Source organism: Cryptotermes secundus, unplaced genomic scaffold, assembly GCF_002891405.2.
Source record: "Cryptotermes secundus unplaced genomic scaffold, Csec_1.0 scaffold1747, whole genome shotgun sequence".
In the NCBI taxonomy this organism is placed as follows: domain Eukaryota; kingdom Metazoa; phylum Arthropoda; class Insecta; order Blattodea; family Kalotermitidae; genus Cryptotermes; species Cryptotermes secundus.
The window spans coordinates 511,308-535,910 of NW_019744161.1; the positions used below are offsets into that span (position 1 = coordinate 511,308).

The 24,603-nt window shown below is 38.1% G+C and overlaps 1 protein-coding gene across 1 annotated transcript; it reads right to left on the bottom strand.

Moving 5' to 3' along the window:
* Positions 1-6,462: 6,462 nt before the first annotated feature.
* LOC111874614 (ubiquitin-conjugating enzyme E2 G1) lies at positions 6,463-22,809 on the bottom strand. Its single transcript, XM_023870250.2, has 6 exons — positions 22,655-22,809; positions 22,192-22,294; positions 21,978-22,075; positions 12,498-12,676; positions 11,072-11,200; positions 6,463-8,149 (listed from the first exon to the last, which is right to left on the bottom strand). The coding sequence occupies exons 1-5, from the start codon at positions 22,698-22,700 to the stop codon at positions 11,120-11,122; spliced, it is 507 nt and encodes a 168-aa protein (XP_023726018.1). The 5' UTR covers positions 22,701-22,809; the 3' UTR covers positions 6,463-8,149; positions 11,072-11,119.
* Positions 22,810-24,603: the final 1,794 nt, after the last annotated feature.

Here is a 24,603-nt window from a genome sequence, read left to right on the forward strand (position 1 = left end):
AAGACCCATTTAATAATATCCACCAACCTGCATCTTAGTCTTCCTAGTGGTCTCTTTCTTTCTGGTTTTCTTACCAATATCCTATACCCATTCCTCTTCTCCCCCATTCGTGCTACATGCCATGCCATCTCATCCTCCTTGACTTGATCATTCTAATTATACTTGGTGAAGAGTTCATTTTATAAAGTTACATAAATAAATATCTCCTGTCACCTCATCCCTCTTCTGTCCAAATATTCTCCTCAGAACCCTGTTTTCAAACACCTTCAGCCTACATTCCTCCCTTAATGTCAAACACCAAGTTTCACACCCATACAGAACCACAGGCAAAATTATACTTTTGAATATTTGAATTTTTACGTTTTTAGAGAGCGGATGAGAAGATAAAAGGTTCTGGACTGAATGGCAGTAAGAATTACCCGAGTTCAGTCTCCTCTTAATTTCTTCTTGAATCAAATTTTAATTTGTAACTATCATTCCAAAATATTTGAACTGTGCAACATTTTCAAAGGAGCTGTTAGCTACCTTTATGTCATAATTTCGCCATGCATACTTAGTTTTCTCTGCATTTACTCCTAGCCCTACCTCCTTACTAGCATCAATTGAAGTTTCTGTTTTTCGTTATAGTATCTATGTTATCTCGTAGCAGATTCACATCATCAGCATAGATCAACAGCTGATGTGTCACATTTCATTTCAGTCCCACCTGGTTTCCCTCAACATTCCCAAAGGCATATTCTAAAGCAAAGTTCAAAAGCAGTGGCAAAAAGCATCTCTTTGTTTTCAACCATTTTGGATAAGGAAATTATCATACACGTGGTTACGTATACAGACTTTAGAATATTTTTCATTTCATCACATTTTAAAGAGCCTAACCAGTTTCAAGGGTGCCCCAAACTCTATAAGAATTTGAACATAAAAAGTGAAACCGCCATTTTAAGTGAGAAAGCTTTTGCTTTTTTGGTGGTACTTAGGCCTCATGGTAAGAGAAGCTGAACTAAATGTCAGCAAAGGGAACAGCTACTGGCTAACAACTATGATTCAGTTTTCTGGTATGAACATACAGGTTCTGATCATCACTGGACCCAGACTAGCGCCCATCTTCCCATCCACTGGGTACCGCAGGACTGTTCTAGAATTAAGAGGCCAAATGTGAGACTGGCCACTCCAATATAAACAATTGAATACTTGTAGAGCTTCACCTACACACACCTATCTGCTATCACGATGGTTTGGCACTGGGTAGACCTTACTATTATTACATTTTCCTTATCTATTTTACGCCTGCTTCCCATGATAGGTTAGATACATAAGTTGACAACAGCAAGAAAGGCAGAAACAAAGTGGCTGCCTGCACTGTCAAACACAAAATTCCCAAGCTGAATGTTGACTCTGGTACCAGTAGTCTGCTGAAACCTGATGTAATGCCAATGTGTTTAAAATACGCAATGTTACTGTTGCAACAGCCAGGCCTGTACAAATGCATGGCACCAGGTAGCTTAAGCAGCAACCAGAATTCTACTTGCTGCCTGCTCCTTGCTTGGTTTACTAACAAATGCCTGCAAACTTCTACTGGACTACACATTGTTACAGAGTTAACTCTTCAGTCACTGACATGAAAATTTCAAATCCAACACTGTATTTATTCATATATGGTTTATATAAAACTGTTAGTAGCTCAGACAGTTCAGGATTAAATGATAAAAGAGGGTTAGTGAATAACAAATTGAAAAAGAAATAGTGATCACATAATATGAAGTACTATAATGCCATTTGTCTGGAAGGAGACATTTTAATTGAAGACAGTTCAGATTCATTGGCATATATAATTAAACCTAACCAATATAACAGTCTTATGACCCAAGAATGGGAACATGAAACAGCCTGCTATAATGCAACACATTGTATATACTCCAAACCCTTAAAAGAAAAAGGAGCAAAGTGTCCTTATGGCAAAATTTAACAATTTTTTTTTCACAGAAACCAACAAAATTCTGTTACCAAACAACAACACCTTCATCATTCATGGAGCTGAGCCCTTCTTGAGAAGCCACCAACTGTGCAGCTGCTCAAGAACTTCCCAGCAATTTATAGAACCACAAGGTTCAATACCGTGTTCACTAAAGCCCTCCAGCGGTCCCTATCCTCAACCAGATCATTCCAATCCATACCATCTCATCCTATCTCTCTGAGATCCATTTTAATATTTACTCACATATGCTTTGGTCTTCCCAGTGGTCTTCTTCCCTCCAGCTTCCCCACCAATATCCTATATGCATTTCTCCTCTTCCCCATTCGTGCCACATGCCCTGCCCATCTCATCCTCCTTGACTTGATCATTCTAATGATACCTGGAAAAGCGTACAAGTTATGAAGCTCCTCATTATGCAGTTTTCTCCACCCTCCTGTCACTTCATCTCTCTTTAGTCCAAATATTCTCAACACCCTCAGTCTATGTTCCTGCCTCAAAGTCACAGACCAAGTTTCATACCAATACAGAACCACATGCAAAATTATAGTTTTGTATATTCTAGTTTTTATGTTTTTAGACAGAAGATGAGATGACAAAAGGCTGTGGACTGAATGGCAGCAAGCATTATCCGAGTTCAATCTCCTCTTAATTTCCTCCTCAATCAGGTTTCAATTTGTTATCTTCGTTCCCCGCTTTCATCTACAATGTGCTAAGTCTGTAATTGGCCTTGCGGCTGTTGACTTGGCACATAAATAATAAAGAATTGAATTGAATTGAAATATCTGAACTGTGCCACATTTTCAAAATATCTGTTACCTATCTTTATGTCATGATATAGCCATGCATTTTGGTGACTAGACACCAATATATACTAAGTTTTCTCTATGTTTACTTCTAGACCAATCTCCTTACTAGCGTCAAATACAGTTTTTCTCTCTTTATGGTATCTATATTATCACCCAGTAAATTCACATCATCAGCATTGACCAACAGCTGCTGTGTCCCATTTAATTTCAGTCCTCACCTGATTTTCCTGGACCTTCCTAATGGCATATTCTAAAGCAAAGTTGAAAATGAGTGGCGATAAAGCATCTCGTCTTAGACCATTCTGGATAGGAAATTTATCAGACAACTGTTTATCTATATGGACTTTACTATATGTTTCATTTAAACACATTTTAATCAGCCTAACTAGTTTCAAGGGTATCCCAAACTATATCAGAATACTGTACAATACCTCCCTCCTAACTGAATCACAGGCTTTCTTGAAGTTTATGAATAAGTGATGTACTGTCTCAGTGTACTCCAATTTTTTCTCTAGTATCTGACAAATGCAAAAGATCTGATCCGTAGTTGATGTTACGTCGAAACCCACACTTATGATCCCCAATAATTTCATCTATGTAAGGATTTAACCTTGAGGGAAGAATATTGGATACAATTTTGTAAGAAGTTGATAGCGGCACTATCTCCCAATAATTAGTAGTCAGTTTTAGCACCCTTCTTGTGAACTGGTACAATGTATAAGGGGTGGGCATTCTTGGCCCTTGCACTGCAAACTGGTACAATAATAGACTCCTTCCACTGATCAGGCAATTTTTCCTTATGCCAAACAGAAGTAATTAGATTGTGGATCTTAGAACGTAATATTTCGCCTCTTGCTTGAATAAGTTCTGCCGGAATTTGATCACTACCTGGCGATTTATACCGTTTCAATTTTGCAATAGCACTTTCAACTTCAAATGGGCTAGGATCACATATTAACAGCTCAGCTGTATGGATTTCTGTCTGCCTAACATCACTGACCCTATGTACATTCAATACCCGAGAGTAGTAGTTCCTCCACATATTCAAAATGTTGTGGGAATCTGAAAACAGATCACCATTCTCATCCTTCACTAAGTTACTTCTAGGTTGGTAACCCCACTTAAAGTCATTTATTCCTCTATACAGGTCTTTAATGTCCTTACTCTTACTGTTAGTTGCAAGATCTTCAATTTGTCTTTCAGATATTCCCTCTTTTTATTCCTGAAATGCCTACAGGTTTCATGTCTTATATTGTTCAGATATCCCCATTTATCTCACTTTGATCCTGTAACCACTGCAATTTGGCCTGTTTTCTTCAGTCTAATAATCTGAGCATACTTCATCGAACCATGGCTTATGCTTCTTCAGTTCATAATAACCTAGACACTCTTTGGCAGAAATTTTGATATTCTCACTGATAGTTTCCAAGCTTTATTAACAACCACCTCAGCGTCTAAATTTTCTGAAGCTGCGAACCTATATGAGATGTCAACAAACATGATACTGCTCTTTACCCTCTACCTTGTTTATTTTCTTGAGAATGATCCTCTTCATATGAACTCTGCCTACAACACCCTATGCACCATAAACTCATACTAAGGTCACTGGGATAGCTCAGTTGGTACACTAATGGGCTGGACACCTCAGGTTCAAATCCTGGCAGAGGCAAGAGATTTTTCTCTACTCCACTGCATCCAGACCAGTTCTAGGGCCCACCCAGCCTCCTACCCAATATGTACTGGGAGCTCTTTCCACATATTAGTTGTCTTCTTCACTATGTTATGGCCATGTGTGACTTCCATATTATGACAGTATTTTACAGCCCCACAAATTAGCCTTCATAGTCTACAATAGTGTGCACGATGCAGCAGATGAATACTATTTTACTTATATGAATATTGTTCTCTAGTTAATTACAGACTACACTGTACTGAGTGGTGGCAGATTGTCTGCATACCCAGTACTCAGAACTGCCCTTATCACTTGGTACAAACACTTTTGAACTCTGTGAGCTATGTTTACTCATATAAAACTGCAATATATTCTACACTAAGACACAGCCCTCAACATAATTTTCTAAAGCAGTTTGGATTCCTTTTATGAAAAACAAATGATGCAAAATAATATGAGACTATAGGTTACCTCATAAGAGTGACTATGAACTATATTGCCTTCTGGGAAGTGATACTGTGTAGTTTGTTAGGTGTTGGAGAATATTTTGGAGAAATGTACCACCACCACCTTCAGTGTCAGAGTAAGATGAGCAAGGAAGCAGAGAGCACAGTACTCTGCTTCCTTTTGAACCATATAAATGGAGGTAGTATGTTCCTCTAAAAAACTTCTACCAGGTTCACATCCCAGAAGACAGCACTCTCCACAATACAGTGTTTGTTACAACCCATCCAGTGTCTATGTCTCCTGCCACAGCACTATTTCAAGCTTAAATCCCACTAGCCAAGTCTGATTACACATGTGAACAGTTCTTTATGAAGCATCAGCAAATATTCAACCGTTTACTAGAACAGAGAAGCAATGGTTGGATCCTATTATCAATATCTGTAAAAGGAAAAATTGTCAAGCTTTATTACAAACTATGCCATGAAAACATGGAAGGGAGTGGAGATATAGATTAAGGTAAGCAGCTGGCCTTATCACCACAGGATGATCCCCCAGTACCCAATGGACAGGGTGTTAGAAAGATACAACTAGCATGGACACTGTAAAGACTAAATTGGGAACTGAATCTAGATTCCTCGATTCTGAAGGGTTCTGACAGTGTTGTATAAACACTCTGCTGTCCAGTAAAATAAGGAACACAATATTACTGAAACTCATTCTGTTTCCAAAATGCTGTTCTTTAGAATACCAATGATTGATAAGTCCAAAAAACACAGCAATCTCAATTCCTTGGCCATCCAGCTTGTAACCTACCTACTATTCTGAGTTATCTTTGCCAAAATTGGAACAAAGCCCCAATTCTTCAGCTCTTAAGGGTTATGATGATGGTCTATAACATCTGGGACATTTGAGTCTTTGGACTTTGTCCAGCATTTGGTTCTCTATAGAATTAAAGATGAACAAAATCTAAAAACTCAGCATGCCCAATTCCTTGGTCATCCATCTTACTATGATCAACTATCATGGCTTCTCAACATCTGCAACACTAGCATAATACTTCACCATAGAGTCCAGAATTTCATAAACACTCGAGTATTCCAATCTGCCTTATGAGGAACAATTAAGCACTACATAATGAAGACATACAGGAGAGTGGATGTATAGATACACGTATTGTTGATCTAAGCACACCAGTTGGTGGTGAGTGGTCAGCTTCACACCGTGGCCACTTTACCTCCAGCGAAGAGCCCCTGGTACACACCAGACAGGAGGCGGGGTGGGAACCAAAACATGCCTGGACAATGTGGAGAGGAGAAAAATCTTGCCCTTACAAGAACTTTAATTCTAACCCCTCAGCTGTCCAGTCCTTAGCCAGTACTATCCCGCCTCCTTAAGTGAAACGAGTACAATAAAAATCTATTATAATTTGAAATTTTCTGTTCCCCAAATTCTCCCAACATGGCCCCTAGAACCACACTTGGCAATACACAGGTCAACATCTTTCAAATTTGTCAAAATTTAAGCAGATAAAGATCTCAGTATAACATCAATGCGAAAGACTCAGGTCTGGTTTTATTCATTTTATTGGAAAATGGATACTAAAGAGGAGAGGCTGTAAGACAACACAGCATTTTACACAGTACATATCTTAGAACCAAGCCTGATTTTTAAATAGCAAGGATTTTTCCCAATAATATAATTTTAATAAACCATCATGAAAACTAAATACCAATCAACACAGCAAACACTGCTTTGGGACGGGTCTGAAATTGAGAAACCATTTTATATAAAACAATATGAAACACTTTCACACAAAGGAGGATTAAATGTAAGTAGAAATTTTTCCAGATGAAATTCTTTTATCGTCAAATTACATTACACTTCTTCAAGGCTATTGAGCATTAAAAAAGGAACAAAAATCAGAACATGTACACTAGAATATCCCTGAATATCAGTTATATGGTTCAAAAGAAAAAGAGAAAAACAAAAACAAATGAAGTTGATTTCCAATGGGCCAAGGGGGGATTAAAGATTGTCACAGGGTGAAAATTTACAGTAGTAACAACAATATTTCTTTCTTACAATCCAATACACTTTTTTTTTTCTGGAAACATCCATTTTTAAGCACATATGTAGCATTTACAAATTATGATCGCTTTTTAAAGAAGCACATTTAAGTTTTAAATATCTATGTCCTTTATACTTCCCCCTTTCGCTGGTGAAATCATCTTCAGAATGAAAACAGCCCCTTCAATACAGGGATGTTCGTTTTATTATCTCTCCAAAGTTATTACTAGTACCATTGCCATTTCACTGTCAAATATATACACAATCTGTACAGACTTTCTGGCAATATGGAGAAGTGTAGGCCACTTACTTAGTGCAAAGCTAGTTACAGCATTGAATGTGAAAAACCTGCATTTCTCTCATTTTCTTCAAACCAGACAAAACATGGCAGTACACTTAAACAATGTCACTCTCTTCCTCATGCTGAGCTTATAATAATTTAATTGTTGTAGACAAACATGCCATAAACAAACCGATGTTCATTCACACACCCCTTCCGAAATAAGTCTATCGTTGAAGACGAAAGATAAACAAAAACACCCCCCCCCCACCCCCCAATATCTACTATGTACCCACTATTTGTCTATCTTCTCGTGCATTTCAAGTCCCCATTTTCAGAAAAGTTATTAAAAAAACACAATCCAAAGGCATTTATTTGAGCTAACATCTACACCGATACGATGTTTCTGAGAGCCCTTTTTTATTCTGACGACGGGAAGGCAAAAATGACATCATCACAGGAGCACACATCGATATTCACACATCAACCAAGAGCTGTAGGGTTGCAGCACTCCCCAACAAGACAGGAATAATAGTTAACATGAAGTCTGCAATCTAGCTCCATCATATTTCCTCTTGGGGGAAGCAAAACTTCCATTATGCTGTGAGGCAGTCCTGCTGACACCACCACGATACTGCACGCAGCTCACATCTGGGTGAGTGGAATCACGCGTCTCCCCATCTTCTGAGGGCTCGGAGCAGCCTATCTTTCTGGGCCGTGGAAATTCATGCATCTGTTCAGCGGTTAGCATGGAGCAGCATCTCAATACCCCTTCCCCTTTTCAACAGACACTGCGACTGTTAATTTTAATTTTCATGTTTAAAAATATTGAATAAAATTGCAATCAACTTTTTCCCTTGTCAAACCCATGAGATCAGGCCCTCGTAATAGTGGTGTACTTCTTCCTAAAAAAGAAAGTCAAATACAAATATTTAATTGACAGATCAGTCATTAAAATGAAACAGGTCCTTACATGAGGTGAACACTGTAACCATGTTCCAGACTCCTTTATCACTGTCTTCCTGTACATTCTCAATAAGTTAAGCACTTGATATTTAGGAAAGAATAATCTTAAAGGCTTATATGAGGTCCGACAAATAACAAGACTAATTCTGTAAGAATATGGATTATGGAATTCTGCCACTATGGCTGTCTGAGATAAACATTAAAAATTCTTTAAATATAAAATTCAAAACAACAAATTCAACCAAAACTATGTCCTTAAGAAATTCAGACTGCATATGCACACTGAGTAGGACATACACCAGGATACATCTACATCTGACAGAGGCTAGTCTGACCACATGTGTCAACATTTAGTAAAAATCTGTGTCAGATGAACTTCAACTACTGACAACATTGGAAGTCACAGATCAGTGACAAACACCTTGCTTCATATGTGAGAGGTCCTGGTTTCAAAACTGAAGGCAGCTTATCCTGATTAGATTTTCATCATTTTCTTCACTTCTTATAGAGAAACACTGGACTGTCAACACAAAATACACTTCCACAGTTTTCCGACTGCATAATTCATAACTGTCATCCCATCCAACAGAATGAAAACTACACGGCTAAAGTATAATACATAAATAAACCAAGCCTTTTAGTCGGAATTTTACCTTCTTCTTGCATAAGGAACACTATAATATATAGTAATATTCTGTCAAAACCTAATACCCTTCCTCCTCCCAGTGTTTTAATACGTAAATTTGCATGCATAATAATTCACAAGATGTCTATTTCAGATGGAATTAAGGTCTGAAATTTGGTGAATATAATAATTCACAAGATGTCCATCCAGTACCGTCCATTTCAGATGGAATTAAGGTCTGAAATTTGGTAAATATATAACAGATAATGACAATGAATATAAAAAATAAAAATCACAAATTTTGAAAACAATTTCTTGGGTTATTTTCCTCTATTGTACATATCCCAAACAGTGTGACAGAAACACAAAAGGATGGCTAAAAAAATTGAGAAACTCGTATCCTTAAAAAGAAAAAAAAACACTAATTTTCATGATTCAGAGAACAAAATCTGACACTTCAAGAACATGACAGAGTGCTTATAAATGTGTCTTCAGTCAATATCTAAACTGAGAACTGCACACAAAAGAAAAAGGTATTAAAAAAATTTGGCAAAGAACGGCTAATAAAATTTACACAAGGCCACCAAAGCCACAGGGGACAAGACAAATACGCAAACTAAAGGCCATGCAAAACATAATGAAGTGTCCAAATTTCACAATCTGACATACACAACATGAAAACATCACACTCAGCACTGTCCTGAAGAACACTGACTACTATATAAAACAGTTCTACAGGAAAGAAAAAGTGTTATAAATCAAAAAAGTTTTACAGAAAAATTCACATGTAATTTTCTACAAATTTTCAATTTAAGATTACAAGAAGCTACACAATGACTGGTATTTACATCCATAGCTGTAGGCCTTAAAAAATATCTGCAAGTTGTTAAGTTCAATTTAGTATGACATTCTCATAATCTATACTCAATGGTGTTTCTACATATTCTGTACATTCAAATGTAAAATTATCCCTACACTTAACAAAAAATACATCAGGTGGGTGAGCAGGTACAGCTACACACATTCTTTCATCCTGGACCCTAGTTGCAGCAAAGAGGCAAACTTCTCGCAACTTTATTCTTGGAGAAAGTCTCAATATTATGGCTAAAAGAACAATTCCCAAAGTGACTGTTTAGAATCAAACCACTGAACACACTGATCTAGAGGCAATGCTCAGTTCAAACTTTGGCCAGACATTAGCTATCCTGTGGTTTTTCATGGTTTTCCTTAGTCCACGAAGGAAAATGCCAGGACACTACCTCAATTAGGCCATGACTATTTCCTTCTAAATCCATTAACTCATCATCCTTCCATCCAATGCTATACAGTACAGATACTGTCAGCATTGCTAAATAACCCATAAAGAAACCAATCAAACTCCAACTGCCAGTCATTCTATCGACTCAGCTTTGAAAGCTCTATTTTCTATATGAAATGGTAAAGTTGTCCCTGTGCTTAACTAATTAAGCACTACACCACGAAGGCGTATGAGGGAGTGGATGTATAGATTCATATTTTCTTGACCTCGGCACTAGTTGGAGGTGAGTGGGCAGCTTCACGTCCCGGCCACTTTACCCCCGGGAAAGAGGCCTTGGTAAACATTGTATAGGAGGTTGGGTGGACCTCAGAGCCAGTCTGGACGACAAGGAGAAGTGAACATACTTGACCTTATCGGGACTAGAACTCCAACCTCTCGGTCGTCCAGCCCGTAGCCAGTCCCTATACTGACTGTGCTATCCCAGCTCACCTATATGAAATGGTATGTAAGATTTTACATTAACTGCATAAAGAAATGTTGAAAGCAATTCTTGCCATCATGTTTTTTTGTGGTTTGAGTTTAATCTACATGGTAAGCCAATTAAATTATGAGACTGATACCATAGAAATGATTTATTTTAAGCGTAAGTAGAGTTTCATCTTCTGGGATATAGTGCTGGGTGGTCTGTTCAAAGTCAACTGACATTTCGGATGAACGACAATAATAATAATAATAATAATAGGTACTTTCATTTAATGTTATCACCGAGGACAATTCCATTTCATTTACCAAGAAAAATTCAATTTATTACATAGCTAAAATGTATGCAGAATACATAATATATCTGATGGGACAAATGATGAAAGTAATAAATTAACAGAAAAGGAAAAACAAAAGAGAAACAAAGATCTCATCAACACACGCAAAAGCCAGATTTCTGTGTTAAAACTTCCAATCCATGTGCTCTACAATACTCACCTCATTTTAAATAATCCTGAACAAATTCAAATAATAAAAAAAAATGCCCTACAAACATTCTTCTTGACTTTTCCGTACGCATCGGGCCACTTTTCTTTTGAAATCCGTATAATTTTCTCTCCATTCTTTCTGGAAAACACGGGAAAACGAGACAATTATGGAAAATTCAAATGCATACAACAAAACGAAGTATAACGAAGTGCGACAAAAACCAAGACATCAAAATCCAATTAACCCATGCACATTATTAAGACTCTAGTTTCTGAAGAGGCCTGTGTTTATTAACCCTTTCTGTGCTGAGTTTGGATAATCCAAAATACAGAAGTGCCAAAAAACATATATAAATACCTGTACCCTAACCAAACCCAACTCGAACACATCAAAGGATGTACACATGCCCGCAGCACAGAAAGAGGTATAATAACAATTTCATTAGACACCAAATTAACATAAAACTTTATTTCACATGGGCAATTTACAAAGTAATTATGCTGTGAGCAAGAGATAATTACAGATATCACTGCATGTGCAATCACTTTCCTGTAAGATTACTCCTAAAAACAATATACCTTTAGTTTCAGTTTGTCACCAATCAAATATCTACTTCTTGAGATGCACAACTTGTATGACATAAAATTCAAAACTGAAGATTTTTAACTATAAATTCTCAAAGAGTGGGGACATTTATGCTGGTTGTATTACACAAAATTTACAAATTACATATTGCTGACACCAAATGGAGTTGATGTTCCATGATGATGACTGTTCACTCCCCCATACATCTTCATGGCACAGTGCTTAATTAGTTTAGCACAAGGACTTTACCCCTTTCACCTTTACAACCAGAATAAGCCCATGCAGCAATCCAAATATCAAATACAAAGTGTGAGTTATTTAACAGTGACACATTATTACAGTTCCTTCTTGCTGTTAATGCAACCTCTCTTGGCACAATGCGGGTTACCTGGCAAAACATTACAATTAATTTCAATATATTCCCCCGATTAAACGTAATAAAAGTGAAAGTAAGTAAAGCTATCCCTGTTACAGGCTGTGGAGGCCCATAGGGTTGTGAGACGTTGAGGTTCCACATTTTCTAGACAATCGGCTCACAGACGGTGGTAAGGTTGTCAGCCTTATGTGCCGGCTGCCCTTTACCACCCAAGAATATTTCTGGTACTCATTTCTGTTAGAGGCTGAGTCGACCCCCGGGCCATAGTGCGGCTAGAAGGATTAGGTCAATTGGAAAAATCCAATGACTTCATCAGGATTTGAACCCGCGACCTTCCAGCTTGTAGCATAGTGCCTCAACCAACTATGCTACCACATGCCCCCGATTAAACGTAATACATAAACATATTTAATATTTTCCTTTTCATGACAATTTTCTTGAGATAATGCCATAATTCAAACATCATATACTTACTGCTGCGTCTACATTTGCTGGGCTTTCATCGTTGGGATCAGCCAACATGGATATGACTGAGATTAGAATAGTCTCGACCGTGTGAACTGGTAGCCATCGTTCTGATGCTTTTTCATAGCCCCATTTGTCATCACCAGGCTCGTGAAGAATTGATATGCAAACATCACCATTCTTCTCAACTATAAAAATGAAACATGCCGTTAAACCAGTGACACATTAACATTGTTCATATGGGGTGATTCAGGATGAATTTGCCAAATTTCTTGGGCACATTAATCGAGCGATTTTGAGGAAGCCCTAATAATATGGGAACAATCTGGAAAATATGAGTCATGGTAGTATGAAAGTGAGATAAACTACTAGATACAGGGATTTGTAGTGAAATGTTTCACAGTAACATCAACGTAAAACTAAAGCATCTGTCATAGTACACTCCCATTTAGTTGATGTGCAGCTTATCCATGCACCTTTTTTAGTGCATTAGCAACTCAGTCTGTCCATTTCTCTATGTACTCATGAAACTACTAAGGAACCACCGGAAAGATTTTGATGAAATTTGATACTGGGGAATTTCATTAAAAAAAATTAGGGCAACTAAAATTTTCATCTATATTGTACAATTTTATCCAACACTTTACATGAAGACTTATATGCAATTCTGCATGCTTCTCAAACACACTTAGTAAATATTCATGAGAGCAAAAAATGTCTTCAACAACAGCTGCAAAGAAAAATTAAACATGCATTTTATGTTTGATGTACTTTTTTCTAGATGTTTTATAGTTTTAGAGATAATTAAAGAACTCAGATGCTGTGCATACATACACTAATTTCTAACAGTACCTTAGATACTTGTACCTATTTTATATTTTTTGTGTCTTCTCCCTTTCATTAGCATAGATAACCAGGAGTGTACTGTATTTATTAATGAAATATGTTACAAAAACTGTTCAATTTAAAAAAAAAAAATTTGGATATGGCAAATAACACTAAAGAAACGGCTTCTTGAGGATTAACTACTTCTGTGCATTCCAATCACAGGCAGACACTTCAAACAGTTTCCGCATTCTGCATTCCATTATTCTTGGCTTGCCAAGTGAATCATATTAATGTACTCCTGGTTCCTGGGCTTGAGTCATTTCTGCAAGCAATGCCCCAGTCTCCTTGAATGTGACTAAATTAATATGGTGGTTGTAACTCTCTCTCTCTCTCTCTCACACACACACACACAAAATACCCATATAGTATATAAATTTTATTATAGTTAGTAAAGAGTGTGCATTTTAGATAATTTTATAAATATCTGCATTAAGAAACTGCAATGCTCAGCCAGCTGGAAGGCAGGCATAGGACATTACAGGAGTACAATCCATGACCAATAAGGTAATATTTAATGAAATGCAAGAAGTCTTAAGTTTTAACCAACCATACAACCCAAATGAAATTCAATTATGCTCCTGGCTCCATCATATGTTTGCCCTCATGTGTTATCTGGACAAACCTGTAGGTGGCATTTATCCACAAAAAGCTAGTAACGGTCTCCTTACTCAGTCAACTTCATAAAACTTACACTTTTGGAAATACAATATAATAGACCCTTGTCATATCACGCCTTGTTATACCAGCAGACTCAGATATAACACAGCTCTGATCATGTCAACCAATAAAATTACACACGCTTTACATCATGCAAATTCCTATGAAATGTTTTAGTAGTATATGATTGTACTGCAACATTCCATGCTGTGGTTTACAGGTACAGAGGAAAAAGTCCATAGTTACGCTGTATGTTTCTGGTTTCTTTAACCTTGGGAATACATTGTTCAATCATCAAAATTTCATGAGCCCCCCCTTTACTTGATCCCAGATGGTTGGAAATCTCATTGAGCTGTTGGAGAGGGTAATTCCCCAAAATTACCACACTGTGCTAACTAGTGCACACATAACAAGGATCCCAAAATCAGACACATGTCAATTTAGTTTATAATGTGGGTATTGCAACGGTCCCTTGACACTTTATATTAAGGGTCTACTCTAAGGCTGCACCATAGCTCACGCGGTTAGTCGCTGGCTTCCCACCGCGGCGGCCTGGGTTCGATCCCAGGTCAAGTTGGATTTGTGGTGAACAAAGTGGCACTGGAGCAGGTTTTCTCTGAGTACTTCGGTTTCCCTTGCCAATCTTCATTCCACTAATTTCTCCGCAATCACCCTCACCTATCATCTGGGGCTGGTACAATAGGCCAGAAGTGGCCGCAGTACAAGGGACTTAGTAGTCCCACCCCACTAGCGCTGTACTGCCAAATCAAATGCCAATTCCAAGCTAAAATAGACACACAGATTTTTAAAAACTGAATATTTATTCTTTGTAAGAAATCTGGACTACATTTCTTTGAGGGGTATGAATTTAATACAGATACACATCTTGAAATTATGTAAACACTGGTAAGAGACTGACTGGACTTCTCGGGTGAAAGGTGTTCTTTTGGTTTAAAACTGAAAAAAAATATGAGACTTAACAGATTTTGAACAGTTCACTTTACCAATAACAACATGCTCAGGCAAGCTAGTACAACAGTAATTTAAATAAGTACTAAAACCATGTACTATTCATAATTCATTTTAAGATTCAAAAGTATCAGACCTTACAGGTTCTATTACCACTATTATATGTTTAAGAATAAAAGCTTTCATGGCAAGTAAATGCAGGAAAGTCTTCTTGGGTGAACAACCAAATTAAATGGAATGGATTTTCAATGTTTTGAAAACTCACTGTTTTGAACATCAGGGATTGAGGCAGTGAGTAGCACAACTGTCCCGAAAGACATCATTATGCTGTCATATGCATATCATGTCACCAAACTAATTTCCTACATTAAATTATAATGATTCGATGGTTATAACTGCACCAAAATATATGGTTGAAACGCAGTTCCTTTTAAAATTTCCTAAATAATCACCTTAGCAAAAAGTCGCATAATTTAAAATGATTTATCACCATACAAAACTGAATGCCCCTCAATTGTATCTTGCTAGGGCTGTCTCCAATCCACAAGGCCACTCTGCAGTCATGTCAATACTACAGATGACATGAGCTACAGAATAGCAAGGTTCATAGCTTCCAGTGGCTTAATGTTCAAACAGACTTGCATAAGTAAGCCACCTAATGTTCTTGGCCAAATCAGGGAGAGATCAAGTCAGCAGTGTTCCATAGCAAAACTGAGGGGGGGGGNGGGGGGGGAAGGATCAATTAGAATGAAAACAGACTGCCTTCTACAACGGGGACTCTTTTATTGAGAGGGAGGACTACCAAAATGATGATGAAAGACCAAAACCATCTTGGGATTCATAGGAAAATGAATTTAATGACCTAACCCAAAGTTCATGGTGATGATGACGATGACAATAAAGAATAAACATTCTTACAATACTTGATTACAGAAAGTGATCTTTTCTGTACACCAATCCACATTCCTCACAGATAATATGAAATACCTAACATAAACTACACCATTTGTACACGTAACGATCAGTAGTAATAATATTAACTAAATAAAACTCCATGGTCTGTAGTCCACAGGCGAACTATACCGACTGAGCAACCACTGCTTGTCGGCAAAGTCAGTGCCAAATTAGTGGATAGAGGGTGTTGCGTGGTCAGTGCAACGGATCCCCAAGGCCGTTAATCTTGGTTTTCTAGACCAGAGCAGCTACTTCCTTGATATAGATCCTCAATTATCCTCACGAGGCTGAGTGGACTCTATTCCAGACCCACTACTTCTCAGAAAATCTGGTAGCACCGGGAATCGAACCCTGCACCTCTGGATCTGTAGCCAGAAACTCTGACCACTAGACCACAGAGGCGACAGTAATAATAATAATTATGGGTAACAAACACTTATGCTCTTATAACATGAAACCCAAACAAAATAAAGTAAACACAAGAAAACTTAGTACTGAAACTGCTGTGTCAAATCTGTAAAAACATGGTATCAATCACAAGTCGTGTACCTTAATGAACTGCCTGCCTAGACAAAAAATAAATTACATATTTATTGGAACGTACGTATGGACCACAACACATCTTTTAATACTGTTATGGGTACCAAATGCAGTGAGACTGTGTCATTTGCATATGCATCTCGCACCATTAGAATGATCAGGAAAGCGATCAGATGAAAAGCAAGCCCAAGGTCATCCACAGATGTTCTAGATTCCTTCCTGCATGTAACGTACTTAGATAAAAGGACCGCGCCATAGCTCAAGCGGTTAGTTGCTGGCTTCCCACTGCGGCGGTCCAGGTTTGATCCCGGGTCTGGTCAAGTGGGATTTGTGGTGGACAAAGTGGCGCTGGGGCAGATTTTCTCCGAGTACTTCGGTTTCCCCTGCCAATCTTCATTCCACCAAATTCTCCATCATCATAATCACCCAGGAAAGGCTACAATAGCCAATCAGTGGCCACCGTGCCGAGTGGACCCAGTTGGACTCCACCCCCCACTGAGTGAATTAATTAATTAGATAAAAGGAGATGGCAGCAACCTAGTCGGTCAGATTTCGTCACCAGTGATCACAGTCTTCAGGAACTCAGGATCCCTGTTGGCACATGCCAGCAGGTCCTGTGTGACCGCAATACCGAGTTGTTGCTGCTCTGGCGAAAGCAGCTTGGGCACAAATTTTGCCGCCACTCTTCACATGCACAAATCCTCAGTCACAACTGTGTTTGCTGAACCTCTGCTGATCCCAACCTCATCTGCAGCTTCCCAGATGGTCAAACGATGGTCCTCCATGTGTCCACACTACTTCAATGACATCAGCATTTCAGCTCGTTGACGGTCTCCCAGAACGCTGGTCACTCTCTGCTGACATACGGCCATCTTTAAAGCGGTTGAACCACTCTTTAATTTGAGTGACCCCCATTGCATCATCGCCAAAAGCCTGCTGAATTTAGCGGGCTGTTTCCGCTTGAGTATCCCCAAGTTTCTGACAAAACTTAATGCAGTACTGCTGCTCCAAGCATTCTGTCATCTTGAGTGAAACGAGAATGCGACAAACATGTGTTACACCACTTTGACATCTGGCAGCCACAGACGCATCCGGCAGTGTTGCGAGTCAGCAAAAAATCACACATGCGCATGAAAGTCCCTTCTACCACTACGCTCAGTTTCCCCACCCCTTTGGCCATTACTTACAGCGGAAAAAAATAAAGTCGGATACTTTTTGACAGCAGAGTATACATCAACAATAACAAACATCCCAATCATGCAAAACTCCCATGTTACATCTGGCAAATATAATGTACTAGTCGAAACTATGGATAGAAACATAACATTGAACTGTACATTTATGACTTTATAGATCTTGCTCGCCTTGCCTATCGTGAGAAGAAACAGCATTTGGGTGATTTTTTAATATCCCAGATAAACAGGATATTTGACCAGACTGTTGCTAATAGCCCAGAAGAAAAGCAACACAGAAAGATAAGCCAATGAAATTACTGTTCAAATACATTCAATTAACCTATGTAAGGTAAAGGTGTCCCTGTGCTTAACCAATTAAGCATTACGTCATGAAGGCATATGGGAGAGTGGATGTATAGATCCACATATTAAACTATGCATGATGATACAATCTGAAATGTTGAAGCCATTAAAACTTCAATTATATTATTAATGAAGAACACTTCTTGTAATCTCTTGAAATAACAAAAGGGGCAGGGGGGAAGAGGAGCAGTACTAATATTATGTAATATGCATCAATAACTCATTCCTCCTATTAGTTTAGTTAATATTTAAGGAATGTGTTTCAAATGAAAGGTGTAAAGTTCAAACAACAAATATGAACTTATATCTGTATTATTTTGGACAAAATAACCATGTATATGATATTTAAGCAATAAATTCCTCCACCACTACTACAAGCATGTGTTCTTTCACTGACAAACTTCACACCCATTGTCAATTCATGGCAATAAATTACTACACAGTCCGTACTTCTTACTTTAATTTAACTGAATATTTCAAAACGTAAATTCCACTTTTTCTTCTGTGGTTCACTTTAACAACAATGTCCATAGCTCAGATTCAACAGTTAGGAGCCAGGATAAAAATCCAAAACACAGGCACACAAAGTTTTCACACTATGACAGAAGATAACCCTGAATAATCATATTTACAGAATCAAACTCTTTATTGGCCTGAAAATGGGTGATAAATTCAGAATCACAAATACAAGTCAGGAAATTTTCAAGTTACTTTGAGTCTACAAATACACAACACATTCTTACAAAAACCTGATCGTAACAAATCCAAAAGAACAACTTGGTCTCAAAGCTGGATCAGCATGGTGAAACTGATGGAATAGCCAGACAGGCAAGACATGACAAATGGGTACTTCAGATCCACAGGGCAGAGTCCTTCTCTAGAAGCCAGTAGACAGCACATCCAGACCCCACCTCCTCAACATGGAATCAGGAAGCTGAGTACCATGCCCATCACAGGCTCTTGCCTGAATCTAGTCCAAATCCAACCTCCCACCCAATTTCCTTAAAGTTCATTTTAATATCATTCTTCCATCTGCACCCAGGTCTTCCAAGAAGCATATTCCCTTCTGGTTTTCAAACTAATATTTTGTATCCATGATATGTATATAATGGCCGTCTTGTAGTGCACTCAATTTAACATGTCACTTCACTACATGTGAATTTAATAATTTTATGAAAGACACATGATGGCAAGCAGTGCAATAGTTTAGCGTAAATAAAGCATCTGAAGATGGCACAAGACGGCTATTAAATACATATCATGGATGAGAATCAGTGCAACAGGACTCTAAAATACAACATTAATATTTTGTAACTTATTTCTGATCTCTCCCATGCTTGCTACAAGGCCCTCCACCCTCAAATCCCATCCTGGATTTGATAACCCAAACAATATTTGGTAAAAAGAACAATTACAAAGTTCCTCACTATGCAAATTTTCCCCAGCCCCTAGTCACTTCTCTCTTACATTAAAATATTTTCCTCAGCACCCTCTCCTTGAACACCACTAACATACGAATATCGCTGTATTCTGTGATGTGATGCATAGACTGCTAGGTAAGTACCATTCCCTTGAAATATTGGCACCGAGCTACCTGATTACAAGCCGTCACATCCCAGGAGGCAATCTTCACACTCACCACTGTGAGAACCTCAAACCTCACTCTCAAGCCTTCTTCCCTCCTTAATGTCAGATATAAACTTTCATACACATACAAAACAACACGGAAAATCGTAGTTTCTATATTTTCACCTTTACAGTTTTAAATAGTAGGCATGATAAATTACCACAAATTATTCAGATTTTCGAACATCATATTCAATATAGTAATTTGTTACCAAAATCAAAATTCTTCCTTGCTAGATCTCTTTTAAGGCACAGTATTCTCTGCCTAAAACCTGAATATGGGTACTATTGGTTAGTAATGCAAATATCATCAAAAATGTACTTGATTCTACTTTCAACATGTGTCTGGTATTATTACACCAATATGAAATTCAAACACAGTGGACTGATACCTCCCTCACCAGATGGCAGAAGGTATGCATGGATAATGGTGTAAAGGGACTCTGAAATCCTGTACATATAAGTGAGGTACATGAAATTACATTACATAGGATATCCGGATGAAAGGTATCCAAAATAAAAAATTTATATCTCGGAAACTAATTGTCATACACATATCTGGTTTATGTCATTGAAAAGGAAAACTCTGAAAGTTTCTTTTTCATACCTGGCTTAGGTGCCACCACATTTTTGCCACCATATTAGGAATCACCTGGACAGAGAGGTGGCTGGGATATGAATTGGCAGAGGTGGACCAATCGCTTGGCCTCCTAGGTCGCCAGACGTGAACAACACTGTCTACCGGGTTAAGATCAACGAGCTTCGATACCTGAAAACCCCCATAATGGACGCTGTGGCTACAGTAACACCAAACATGCTTCAAGCCTGGATATTTGTCGTGCCACCAAGGGAGCCCACATTTAAATTTATTGAGAAAGTATATATGCAGGAAAAACTGTGATAGTTTCCCTTTGTAATGGTGTAACCCATTAATGTGTATAATAATTTTTTTTCTGAGATATAATGATTTTATCTTGGATACCTCTGTATGTAAGGGGTGGGCCATAAAAACCGGCCCTTACACTGCAACCTTCAATGATCTATTGTGCTTTTGGATACCTTTCATCTGAACACCCTGTATAACTTTTATTGGGAATTACCTTACTATTTTAGTTTAGAACGCTTTTCTACTGAGAACATTAGTTGTAGCAGTAATGTTCTGCGATTGCATTTGGAAGAAGCCTGAGTTCAAATCCCAGTCAGACACCAGGAAACACTCTCAACTTCATCATTCACAAACTGTCTTAACATCTGATACTATGTAGTCTGCCATACTTATTGCATCGTAAAATAAACAAGAAAAAAATACTTTCCAGGTCTGTTTACATCCATTTTGCAGTACTAATCACCTATTTTCAGATTCTGTTTGCTCAAGGTACACCAATTTCTAAAAACCTATAAATTATGTCATGAAGTTCTTTTTGTTGATAATTTCAATACAGCTATTGCTCCATTTCTGTCAACAACTCCAGAAGATAAGATGTCTAAATGTCCTGGAAATGATATTTTTGATCCTCGCATTACAAGCATTCATGCATCAATTAAAAAAAAGTTCCTTCAAATGCTCAGTTATGCTGTACAAAACTGTGTTAAATAAATTAGCACATCTCACACATCAGTCATTTATATTATATGAACATACTGCATATAGAATAAATTTAAATATGTGATTCAAGATTGTTTTGAAATGATTACTAACACAGAACAATCAGAACATGCAGAAACAAGCCCAGAGTTTGACATTCAAAATACACAACACGGCCCCCTTCATTCGTGGGTCTCAATAACTAAGTAGGTGAACTATAATCTAGCCACACCAAACAGAAAATTTATAGAGCTCGTATTTCAGACACCCTAGGTCCAAGGGTAAGATATATGTCTCTCTATTTTCTGCCTACCTTCCAAGCAAACATTTCCATACCAGTTATATATATATATGGATGAGTCACATACATGAACACCAAGATCGCTGCAAGTTATTTCATACATAATATCCAACGATTTCATGCCAGTACTGCAGAATCTTTTTCATGAGATCAGTTCCAGTCAAAAACATCATGCAAACTTGGGTTAAATTCTCAGCAGTTATGAGAACTACAGATAATTGGATTTCAGCATGTTTTGAACTAACACAATAAATCAGTTCCTTCATTAGTCCCATTTTATCCAAATTAAGATCAATATATCTAAAAAAAATTGTAGAAGAGATTATAATAATCTTATTTCCATTTGGACATGAGCAAATTCACGATGAACAAGAAATTTCAAACAACGGTCAAAAGAAACAATGCTGAATAGCAAGTAAATAGACACTTACTGTTTGGATGCCATATTTCTGTAATAAACTTCATCCGAGGAGGTCGTAAAGGATACTCTTTTGGAAAGTGTAGATGTGCTTTGAAAAATCCACCCTCACTGTAAAATTTAATGTACAGCATCTATTGATTATGTATGCAAATGATGTTCCAGCAGTCTTACATTGCAAAGTTATAGCTACTAAATGCATTATTCGCTGAACTACACAAACTTACTATAAAGTGTCTGGAGGTCCAATGATGAGTACCTCCCATCTATAAATGTCATTGTCGTCTATGAGGCCAGCTGAAAACCCTTCAACAGGGTTCTTGTTCAGTTCTGAAACAGGTAAGTGTGTCAATATTATGTTATGTATCACAACACGTCAACCGAATTCCCAGAATAACAAAGCGAATTTGGTGGACTGCAAAATGGTTACTCATGCAAATTTCACAGTACAGTAGCCTGGACTTACAGCTACTTTCGCGGTAATGCACATGGAAATACTAAGTTCTGTACATTTTAATACCTCGAAGATGTGTTTACACTGAAAACACAAATGTATTATCAGCTGCTGACGACAAAGAAGTGAGGCAACTTGAGCGAGGTCGTAGTCACGCAAGAATGGATCACATTACGTCTCTGTAAACTTCAATATTTCACAAACTAGGTGGAAAGTAGGTTTATAATTAAACATACCTGCTAGTTGTTTCCGTAATAGAAGAGCGGACTGTGGCTCTGACATGAATATGAGAATACTTCAAATTTATACGGCAAACAATCACTCCCTGGGAAAGATGGCTAGGTTCTAAGCTCAAGGCCGCATGCGCAGGACTCCATATGCTACTTCCGGCAGTTTGAAGAAATGTATGAAACATTTACGAATCGAAATTGCGTTACTCCTAGTGGCAGAATTTGTAACTAACACTAAAGTGGTGCGTCATCTGAAGGTATATATTTGAACTAGGTTGAATTCACCGTCGATGGAAGGAGTCATCTGCAGAAAGATAAGTGAACTATATTACGAGGTTTTAAAAAATTCCTCGTCTTAGCTGCAGAAGTGCGTCATCTATAGGGGTACCACAGAACTAGATACGGTGGGCACCTTTTTAGTCAACTTCAAAACAATTACACTTCGTCGTCGACTACGACCGACTTCCGTTCTGACTGACAGGTCTAAGTCGATCTGGTCGTATGTCGGCAATATATTTATTAACAGTATTTTTAAAAACTTTTACATTTCAATCATCTTTTATTTTTCATTTTTTTGTGGTCGTAAGTCGCATAGGTCGTAAGTCGACGACCAAGTGTAGTTACGCAGTCGCCTTGCAACAAAAGTTAATGTTATCAGACGTGGAATCATGACTTGCTCCTTCCAACGGGAGTTGAAGAACTGTCACACCTGAATGGATTACTTCACTGGCCACAATTTGCCAACCTGTGTATGGGTCCATTTGTCTTGCCACGATGAGAATGCGGAGCAAATAAGACAGAATAAAGACATTGTCCCAATAACCAATCCTCATGCGAGGCAATTTCCCTGCTACATGCATTGGCAGTCTCCCTGCCGAGCAGACCCACTGGGCCCGGTATGCAGCATAAGGCAACCGATTTTGCTGCTTTACGGAGGCTGACACCTGATAGCAAATCTTGTTAACAATGTATGGCTTCGTGTGTGTTCGTGGAGGCGCTGAATGACATTAAGAATGTCCCCACAAAGAAAGCGACAATACAGAGGTTGATGTAAGGTGAATATAACAGCTCTGTATATGTGTCATAAAAGTTCGGTTGTGTAACTCCAGTTAAAAAAGTTTCATAAGTTGTGCTCTTTGCCAAATATAATTACAAGTCAAAGAGGATGAGGTCAGGGCATATAACACGCAGTTCACACGAGGGCGTGTACGGGAATGAAAAAACGGTCATAACTCCGTAACCGTCCAAAATCGGACACATGTTTATACTATGAACTTTTTTGATCACAAAGACCTAGGAAATCGCCTCCTGCAGTTATGCCCTAAAGTCATGAAACGCTCTGTATAACCGATTTCTCGGGTGACCTCGGGCTTATGAACTGTAAGTTACTGAATATGTATAGTAACACACATTCAGGGAAATTAGACAAAGGACAGAGAACCAGTACATATATTGATATACGCGATAACGACAGTATGTATTGTCACATGTATTGGTGACCACAGACGGGGTATGGATTGGTGAATGGATCTGTTAGACTCTTAAAAACCGTAACTACAATTCATTATATAAATTTCACTGATTCTCGCACTTTACAAATCACATCAGCATGCGCTAAGTCTTCGCCAGTCTTCTGTCTTCACCAGCCGTTCCCTAGCAACGGATTTATAAGTCTCACTGTAACAACACACATGAATTCTTCTTTGTGCAGTCTAATTCCTTTCCTGACATTTCTTCTCAATCATCTTCGACTGCCATCTCCAGAGACTCGCTCAATTCTATCTCAGTCAAAGTCAAAGTCACATTGGGACTGACGGCCATTCAGTCAGTAAATCTTGGTGTCGAGCCCCATCTGGGGCTCATGACCAGATATTTATTACTGTTTGAAAGTTTCGGTCTTGTTTTTGTGGGGCGCCCTTTAACTTGTTATTTTAAGTGGACTGCAACGCGCGATT